Genomic DNA, 9972 nt, shown 5'->3' with positions numbered 1-9972 from the left:
TTAAAATATAACAAAAAACGTAGCTTTATTCTGCGATACGTAGAATCTGTCGAAAAAAATATTTTACTAGTGTCAATCTATTTTAAACAATTTCGACACTCGTACAAATAATTTTCTTCATTGTTAACATTCGTAAATTGTTACAACCATTTTTTAAAATGTTTCACAAGTATTTTTAAAATATAACAAAAAACGTAGCTTCATTCTACGATACGTAGAATCGGTAAAAAAAAATGTTTTACTAGTGTAAAACTATTTTAAACAATTTCGACACTCGTACGAATAATTTTCATCATTGTTAACATTCATAAATTCTTATAACTATTTTTTTGAATGTTTGACAAATATTTTTAAAATATAACAAAAACGTAGCTTCATTCTGCGATACGTAGAATCGGTCAAAAAAATGTTTTACTAGTGTCAAACTATTTTAAACAATTTCAACATTCGTATGGATAATTTTCTTCATTGTTAACATTCATAAATTGTTATAACTATTTTTTAGAATGTTTGACAAGTATTTTTAAAATATAACAAAAAACGTAGCTTCATTCTGCGATACGTAGAATCGGTCGAAAAAAATGTTTTACTAGTGTCAAACTATTTTAAACAATTTCAACATTCGTACAAATAATTTTCTTCATTGTTTACATTCATAAATTGTTATAACTATTTTTTAGAATGTTTGACAAGTATTTTTAAAATATAACATAAAATATTAGCTATTGCAACGGGTTTTTATATAGAATCTAATTTTTTGAGAAATTTCTATAGCATTTTGAATCGGGATAAAAGAAACGAGAAACTTGTGTTTTTCAAAAAAAAAAAAGAATGATTCACGCGGGAAAAATATAAGAAAAGAGAAAAAGAATACAAAAGAATACTATTCATATTGCTTCCGTATTTCTCAGAAAAAGAAAGTGTTTGTCTATTCAAATAAATATGTAACATTGAAAAAAAAGATAGAAGATTAAAAAAAACTTTCGAAGAATACAATATAAAGAAAAAGAAAAGTCAACAAAACTGTAACAATGTGCCAACGCACTGTCGCGACGAACTGTCGGCCCGGTTATCCTGTCGCCAAGATGTCATTAAGGATCATAAAATTCCAGACAATTCAAAATTTCTCTATTTGTACTTATTACAAATACTATTAAACACAACAAACCAGTTTGAACAAATTCCGCGTTTTTTTTTTAACATCCGTATATTCGTTTAAAATTAAAACCGTACGGTTGAACGTTCAATGTATTTTTTCATTTATCAAAATGATAATAATAATAATTATAAAATTATATAATAATTATAAATATAATAATTATAAAAACGAGAAAGAATGAAAAAAAATTTAATCGATTATTCTTTTTATTATTTTTCTTTTTTTCTAAACGATTTAAACACGTATTTCGTAATCTTCATATTTCGCGTTAAATCGTTGAAATAATTTTTAATAGAGAAAAAATATAAAAACGAGTGATTAAAAAATAGAATCGTAAAAAAAGGTATTGTGACGAAGTCGAGGAAGATCGGTATTTTATTTAGCTTTCATATACTCACCTTGCGTGTTTTCAACATCCAAATTATGGAAAGAGAAAGGTAGAGGGGGAAGAAACGAAAGAGATATTAGATTTAAAAGTGGGAGGTATATCCGTTGTATGCATTCTGGTCTTCATTTCGCGTGGACATTCTATCAGTGTTCAGTCAATCCAATTGTTTTAAACATTATTTACGCTCGAGTTAGTGTCGGTACATCTTCGAAATATATTTTATTATTTTATTTCTTACAAATATTTTTTTATTACATTATTCTACGTGTGTTTATGTGTGTATATGTGAGTCCGTCTTATTAATGCACAAATAAAACTAAAATTTTATGGTGCAGTCGTTTGTTGTAATATATATTATTATTATTATTATTATTATTATTATTAATAACATTCGAATTTTGTATCATCCAAATTAATACTCGAACAAAATTATTGCACGTGTACGCGTGTGTGTCTGTCTGTCTGTCTGTGTCTTTCTACACGTATATGCATACATAAACGTATCGACAAATTTTATTTCGAGAGGAAAAATATTTTAACTGTTATTCGATTTTCAAAAAAAAAAAAGAAAAGAGCTATACTTTCTATTTCAGAACAAAAAAAAAGGTAAACATTTGTATCCGAAAAGGCAAAGTAACGTGGTCATTATGAAGATCCATTTATACGGAAGGTATCTCTCACATTTTTATAGCTTTTGTGATTCATAGTTTGTATAGGATTCAAAAATTCAAAATAGAAATCCAAAATTTAAAATCGAAAATATTTTTTGAGATATTCTTACAAGGTTTTTCTTATAACGGAAAAGAATCTTTTGTATCTAAAGGTTCTCAGCCATTAATTGTTTATGCTTGTTCTGTAGGAATAAGAATGGAACGTTCAGCAAAGCAAATATGATTCCAATCTTGAAAGTAGGACGTCGTAATAGTCTAAATTCTCACCTTCTTCATTTAACGTCTATTTTTTGTTATCTTCTTTCGAATATTTCATTGCAATAAAATTGATTAAAATATTATTTTTAACATAAGTAATGGATTTTGTTAATTTGATTGATAATATATGTCGTAATTATATTTCGAGTCTTTTAACTGGAGTATCTCATGTAAGTAACCTTATTTTATCGTTAGGAAGCGACATCGTTGAACATACATACGTTTCAAATTGGTTTGAAGAGAAAGTTTAGTTTCCCCGATCGGAATCTAACAGATTCTCGATTGTAACAGAAAGAAAGATCATTCTAATTTCATCGAACAACTTTATCCGATCAAATAACATTCTAACTCTTCGTAGTATATTATAAAAATAATAAAACGTTTGAAAAAAAGTTTCAAGTGTGTTCAACGTAAATTATTATTTCCGATAACGTAATATAACATGAAAACAGCAATCAAATGCATTGAACAACAAAATTATCTATCATTTGATAAGCCAACACAAATTATAAAATTATTTATTGTTTTTCTAATAACAAAAACGAGGTCATATCAACCTTTTACATGAATGCAATTTACAATTATGTTGATAGAATCAGCCGGCTTTTGCGGTCGTGCATTTCGATGCACGAGAGATGCATACGAGAAATACTTTCACGAAAAATGTACACCCAAACAACGGTACGGTCTTTCGAATAATAATTAATCATCATAGTAACAACAACAGCACGAAATGTATGGAGAAGCGCGTAAAAAAAAAAAGAAAGAATTATTTCCTTTTTTTTTTAGTGCACCAACGTAGACGTGGAATTTAATGTAAAACCTTATAACGAAATCCCAGGACCAAAACCAATTCCGATATTAGGAAACACATGGAGAATGTTGCCATTGATCGGCCAGTATGAAATATCTGACACCGCTAAAATAAGTCAATTGTTTTACGAGGAATATGGAAAAATCGTTCGTTTGAGTGGTTTAATTGGTCGACCTGATTTACTTTTCGTTTATGACGCCGACGAAATAGAAAAGGTTTATCGTCAGGAAGGGCCGACTCCTTTCAGACCATCGATGCCATGTTTGGTTCATTATAAAAGTATTATTCGTAAGGATTTCTTCGAAGACATAGGCGGTGTTGTCGGAGTGTAGGTGAAAATTTCTCTTTTATATTAATTTATATATTATATTCAAGAGTTCGTCTAGTAAATACCTAGTTGGCGTCAAGCCTAGACAAAGGAGGAGGGTTCAAAGGTGAAGCTAACTACCCGTGGTAAAAACAGTGCTCCCGGAAAAAGCAATAAAAAAAAACAAAGCGAAGAAAAAAATATAAAATTTGATTTTTTTCTTTATCGAAATTTGTATCTTCTTCTACTGTTTGCTAATGTCTAGACAGAATCATTTGAAGCTATTTAGAAAACGTTTACAATAAGGTAGCACGTACAATAGATCTAGCGACTCTTTTCATCCGAAAAAAATCATTTCTTTAGATTTGTTTACCTCGGGTAGTCCGTTAAAGTCATTAGGATCTTAGATCATTGTTCAATATTGGTGTTTAAATCGTAAAGAAACTTTTTTTCGTTAGAATAAAAGAATTTTTTATCTTATCAAACAAATCATCTATATATTTTATTCTCAATCTTTTATTCAAAGTATTGTTGAGATTCAAGAAATTTTTATTCAAAAAATTGTCGACAAAATATTTCAGAGATTAGAACTTTCTAATGACTCACGTTCCTTTTCGAATAGTTACTTGAAATTTTGTAAAATTATTAAACCTTCGTCTATTATAAATTTTATCTCAATTTTGGCGACGAACCTTAAACTTTCCCTTTTAGGCTATTTTAAAATTATTTTCATTTTTTTTTCGTGTCTTTTTTTTTTTTTTTTTTATTTAGTCTATGCATTACATTTATTCGCATATTTTGCTCTGCATTTTTATACGCAATTCAAACAGTAAAATGAAGAAGAAAAAAATACGGAAGATTATTTAATAAATCAACAAACTCTCCGATAAATTATCGAAACATTAAACATCATTGAGTGCCACTTTAAGTGGCTAGTTATAATAAATCAATATTTAACTAGACACGGTGAACCATGGAGAAAATTCGCACGCGTATACAGAAACCAGTTTTACAACCACAAATTGTAAGGAAGTACATAACACCGATTGAAACTGTCACGAGTGATTTCATTAAAAGGTAATTGTGATTAAATTAAATAAATCAGAAATTAAAAGTTCCCCCATCGAAGAAAACATAATATGATAATCTAGTTTAATAAATAATTTCAATAAAATTCTCTCCGTTTCGCAGGATGGAAGAAATTCAAAAAGAAAACGGAGAATTGCCGGGAGATTTTGATAACGAAATACACAAATGGGCTCTTGAATGTAAAATTGTATTATTATTATTATAATTAATTAGATTAACAGAGAGATTGATTATATATTACAATTGTTTTGATATATGAAGGTATTGGATTAGTGGCTTTGGACGTACGATTAGGATGTTTAGGTGAATCGCTTGAACCAGATTCAGAACCACAAAAAATTATCGATGCTGCCAAATTTGCTTTGAGAAACGTAGCAGTTCTTGAATTAAAAGCTCCTTTCTGGAGATACATACCAACTCCTCTTTGGACACGATATGTTCGTAACATGAATTATTTTATCGAGTAAGTTTTATTTCAATTTCAATAAATTCAAATTCAAAATTGTATCAAGATTCATTTTTATTGTCTGTTTTTTTATTTTTTTTTATGAAATAAAATAATTAATTTGTAGAGTATGCATGAAATACATCGATGCTGCTATGGAGAGATTAAAGGAAAAAAAATCTACGAAGGAGGAAGATCTTTCAGTGGTGGAAAGAATTTTAGCGACAAATGCTAATCCTAAATTAGCTTACATTCTTGCGTTGGATTTAATTTTAGTCGGCATTGATACGGTAAAAAATAAATACGGAATATATTTATTCAATTGCGTAGACAAAAGAAAAAGAAAAAAAAATGACAAGGTATCATTTGTATTGAATAAATACAATAATACCTTTAAACGATAATCATTGTTTTAGATATCAATGGCGGTATGCTCGATATTATATCAACTGGCGACAAGACAAGAAGAACAAGAAAAAGTTTATCAAGAATTACTTCAAATTCTTCCCGATCCGAATACTCCTCTTACTGTGTCGCATCTCGATCAAGCTATTTACACTAAAGCTTTCATTCGTGAAGTTTTTAGGTAACTTTTCAACCCATTCAATGAAGAAAAAGTTATAAAATTTAATGCAGAATATTAATTAAACATTCGATAATCTTCCGACAATTCGTAGTTACGTTTAGTATTAATAATTATCATCTCATTTTGCAGAATGTATTCAACTGTTATCGGCAATGGTAGAACGTTACAAAACGATAGCATAATTTGTGGTTACAAAGTGCCTAAAGGAGTAACTATCGATTTTAATGATAATCTTTGAATCTGTAGAAATATTTAAATCATTGATAAAATCTTTCTTTCGTAATCTTATAATTTATATATATAATAGGTCCAAGTCGTATTTCCAACAGTTGTAACTGGAAATATGGAAGAATATGTTGAAGATGCAAAAACATTTAAACCATCGAGATGGCTTAAAACTTCCGTTGATCAAAAGTTTCATCCGTTTGCGTCATTGCCATACGGATATGGTGCACGCATGTGCCTTGGTAGAAGATTCGCTGATCTTGAAATGCAAGTACTACTTGCTAAAGTGAGTAATTTATGTATAATTATTTTTATCGAAAATTCTTCATTAATGACATATTTTTTATGTTGTTATGCTTCAGCTGATACGATCGTACAAGTTGGAATACCACCACCAACCATTGAAATACAAAGTTACGTTCATGTATGCACCAGACGGAGAACTCAAATTCAAGTGCATTAAAAGATAATAATTAATATATGCAATAATTACCGATTACATAAATAATATAAACAAAAAATCAAAAGATTGTAATAATACTTATATAAAAAAAAAAAAAACATAATTTTTTTAATCATAGAATAAAATGATAAAACATACATATAGAAGGGGTAGGGTATTTCTGACGCTCTTCTTAGTTCATTTTTATCCGCATGTGTCGCTAAAGTCGCTCATCTCGATCGATAATATGCAGTTATTAATACCTCAGTTTTTTCGATAGATGGAACTTAAAAGATTCTCAGGGATATACTTAGAAAAAATTGAGAGTGAAATTGCACTTGTATATCAATTTTAATAAGAAAATTTATATGTGTTGGTCGAATTAGTGAGTATTTCGTTATCCCAGTATCCGTGTGAGATAATGCATTATTCCTAACCTACCTTTATTTACGCTATTAGAATTTCTTACTTTGACGTTTGGAGTGATCAGTGATAACAATGGCAAGATTTCTTACGTGGAAACATCTTTTTCTATTAGTTATAATACAAATTGGTATGCAATTTATTTCTACACGATTTATTCAAAAATAAATGCAATTCTTCTTTAATCGTATATTTCAAATTAGTTTTTCTTTTTAAAATAATTTTTTATATAAAATTCATTATTGTAGTCAATGCCAAAAGAATCAAGGATATGATTTATATGTCAGTCGATGGAGCTGCTGGTTGTTTTCGAAGACATAATGGAACACATCAATTTGGTTGCTCGTGTAAATAATTCTACAATCATATTAAATATTTTAATAGCTTTCCAACTTTTAACATTTATTGTACTTGCCTGTCGCAGCAAGTAGATCTGGTAGCGTAGGAGTAATACATTTAATAGAACAAGAAGACGACGTCAGATGGTTGGAAACTAAAGCAACTGCAGGCCCATATACTGCGGTCTTACCATTTTCAATGTTTACCAGAGATATTCTTCTACGTTTGAAAAATACTAACAATATCAATGGCGTTCTATTGGCAAGAAATACTAGTAGAAAATACCCAGATTTTTATTCGCCCGAGGATACTTGTCCAAACAGATACTCAAATTATAAAAAATGTAACGACAAACGTCCATGGAATCCTCACGGATCATCCATTCTATTAGAAGACTGGCCATTTCCCATGTTTTATATGGAGGTCATTAATTTATACATATATTAATTATTTATAATATTTTATAAATTTATTTAATAATAACAATTTCATATTGCTACAGAATCAAACACTTTTGGAAGCTATAAAGTCTTGTTTTTGGAATCATAATGCTCACCATCTTGAAAATCAAAGCGAGCGTTCCTTGTGTGCATTGGAGATGAAATCATTCATGTTTTCGGCTATTAATTCTGATTCGTGTATGAAACGTAGCGATTTTTATTTGAATATTAATCCAACATCATTCTGTGATCCACTCGGAGATAGGAATATACATTGGCCATTAGCACCATTGAATTCAGATTCCAATTCTGTAATTATGGTTACCTCCAGAATAGATGCGTCTTCTATGTTTGATGGAATATCTCCTGGAGCTTTAAGTACGATAACAGGCATAGTTTCATTACTAGCAACCGCTACTTACTTGAAGTCTTTGGAACCAGTTATCAAAAGTAAGCTACTTTTTTTAAGAATCTTCATGCACAATTATTTAACAACGAAATAATATCATTTATTATTTTCAGATACAAATGTTGTTTTTACTCTTCTTAATGGAGAAGCTTTTGACTATATAGGTTCCAGTCGATTGGTTTATGATCTAAAAGAGGGTCATTTTAATGCTCTCGGTGGAGTTAGTTTAAAACTTAATGAAATTGTAACTGTAATCGAACTTAGTCAATTATCCAAAGGAGATTTATTTTTGCACGTTAGCAACAATAAGACTAATACAATAATAAGTCAGTTAACTGAAGGGTTACAAGCTAAAGTATTGAGTAACAGCGTTCCACCTACATCTGTACAAAGCTTTCTAGAAACAGAACCGAGTCTTACCACCATTGTTATAACTAGTTATCCTGATCAATTTACCAATAATTATTATAACAGCATTTTAGATAATGCCAAGAGTCTTCATTTCAACAGGTATTACAAATTATAGTAAATATACAGAAGATATAACATTCTAATAATTAACTTTTATTTTTTTGTTTTATTTTAGAAATAATACAAACGATCTTGCATCGAGTTTAACAAATATAAGCGTCACTTTGGCGGAGACTCTGTATTACAACGTCACAGGTGGTAAAGCTCCAAGTGGAGATGTAGATAGGATCGAAAAAATTATCTCTGAAATGTTGTCTTGTTATCTAGAAAGCGCAAAATGTAATTTGTTTCACGCAGCATCGTCTCCAGGAACCAAGTTGGCCGATCAAATTTTACCTTTATACGTCAGTGTACATAGGGTACCTAATACCGTTACAATTTTAACTGGTCAACTTTTGGCTCTGTTAACTGGCGATATATTAGATATGAATGAAACAGCGTGTTACGATCATCATCACGCGTGGATGGGTGGATATAATTTAACTGGAATTTGTATAAATTCAACAGTAAATTACAGTATAGCTTTAAGTCCAGCATTCACTATCAGTGGTATGTACTTTAATTTAATTTAATAAGCAAACGAATACAATAAAAATTATAAATGATTCTGTTTAATACAGATTACGATATGAAGTCAGGAATATTTTCAACGTGGACAGAATCTATATGGCAAATACTAAGTGTTAGAATGTTCTTGAAACCTTCTGCAGCAACAGAACGTCTTAGCATGATTCTTGGCAGTATAGTGACTAGCACATCTTTTATTTTAGTATGGTTTATTAATTCCAAGGCTGATATATTATTTAATTCCAGGTGATAAAACAATGTATGTTTATTTTAAAAATGCATATACATTTTTTAAGATATAAAACAGACAAAGTTTTATTTTATAGGCGAGCTGTTGATTGCTAGGGATACGCTGCGGACCACATATCAATGACCAGGTTGGATCATCGAAGAGATGATGTTCCCGTAACAAGCCTTTAAAATTATATGTGTGGTACGCCCTCGGACGATTTTTTTAAGTCTGTATCAAAAGAAAATTAGGGTTTCACCTCACTAAAAAAAAAAAGTACCAAGAAAATTAATTTATCTTAAAATATTGAGTTAACGTGGGATGTATGATGCATTTAAAAAGGTGAGATGAGTGTATGTATGATTTATAAGGTGAAATGTTTTAAAGAATATTTTCGTCATTTCTTTAAACTATAATATAATGAATACAGATTTTCAGAACACAACGTATTCAAAAACGAAGCAATCTGAAAATTATATAATTCATGGTAAAACTTTTGGTTTCAACAAAATATTCGTATTTAAAAAAGAATATTTTTTATGAAAAATAATGTCTAACATTGTTTGTGAATTATTTGATAAGCATCACTTTGAATTTTTAAATTTAGTCAATGAATTACTTTGAGGAAAGATGCAATCATATTTGTAATGATTTAAGCATCTTTTTATCGTAATATCCTGCTTACAGATTTTTATTAATAACTTTTAAAA

General features: G+C 29.3%; 2 protein-coding genes across 4 annotated transcripts; both read left to right on the top strand.

Annotated features, from left to right (window-relative positions):
* The first annotated feature begins 2574 nt into the window (after positions 1-2574).
* Positions 2575-6412, top strand: LOC122524212 (probable cytochrome P450 301a1, mitochondrial). Its single transcript, XM_043646353.1, is given in 11 exon segments — positions 2575-2646; positions 3266-3618; positions 4559-4581; positions 4584-4674; positions 4789-4865; positions 4948-5149; positions 5259-5421; positions 5548-5717; positions 5847-5925; positions 6025-6228; positions 6305-6412. Coding segments are annotated over 11 exon segments (1542 nt in total).
* A 225-nt stretch (positions 6413-6637) lies between these two features.
* Positions 6638-9972, top strand: LOC122524209 (nicastrin). 3 transcript variants are annotated; one of them, XR_006305497.1, is made up of 9 exons: positions 6639-6937; positions 7056-7154; positions 7232-7569; positions 7649-8036; positions 8109-8505; positions 8582-9015; positions 9087-9279; positions 9360-9604; positions 9693-9972. XR_006305497.1 is itself a non-coding variant. In XM_043646346.1 (9 exons), the coding sequence occupies exons 2-9, from the start codon at positions 6883-6885 to the stop codon at positions 9376-9378; spliced, it is 1923 nt and encodes a 640-aa protein (XP_043502281.1). In that variant the 5' UTR covers positions 6639-6769; positions 6844-6882; the 3' UTR covers positions 9379-9651. The 3 variants fall into 3 exon arrangements, 2 of the variants coding, with proteins under 2 accessions (XP_043502283.1, XP_043502281.1); XM_043646346.1 differs by lacking the exon at positions 9693-9972 and having other exon boundaries at positions 6639-6769; positions 6844-6937; positions 9360-9651; XM_043646348.1 differs by lacking the exon at positions 9693-9972 and having other exon boundaries at positions 6638-6937; positions 9087-9292; positions 9360-9651.

The sequence above is a fragment of the Polistes fuscatus genome, unplaced genomic scaffold (assembly GCF_010416935.1).
Source record: "Polistes fuscatus isolate 324 unplaced genomic scaffold, CU_Pfus_HIC Scaffold7, whole genome shotgun sequence".
Lineage (NCBI taxonomy): Eukaryota > Metazoa > Arthropoda > Insecta > Hymenoptera > Vespidae > Polistes > Polistes fuscatus.
This window is presented reverse-complemented; position numbering and strand designations above follow the sequence as displayed.

Bases quoted from the DNA above. Each gene is read 5' to 3' on its own strand.
- LOC122524209 (XM_043646346.1), top strand. From the start codon at position 6,883: ATGGCAAGATTTCTTACGTGGAAACATCTTTTTCTATTAGTTATAATA. The intron at 7,155-7,231 runs GTAAATAATTCT...TGCCTGTCGCAG, and splicing joins ACATCAATTTGGTTGCTCGT to CAAGTAGATCTGGTAGCGTA. The intron at 8,506-8,581 runs GTATTACAAATT...GTTTTATTTTAG, and splicing joins AAGAGTCTTCATTTCAACAG to AAATAATACAAACGATCTTG.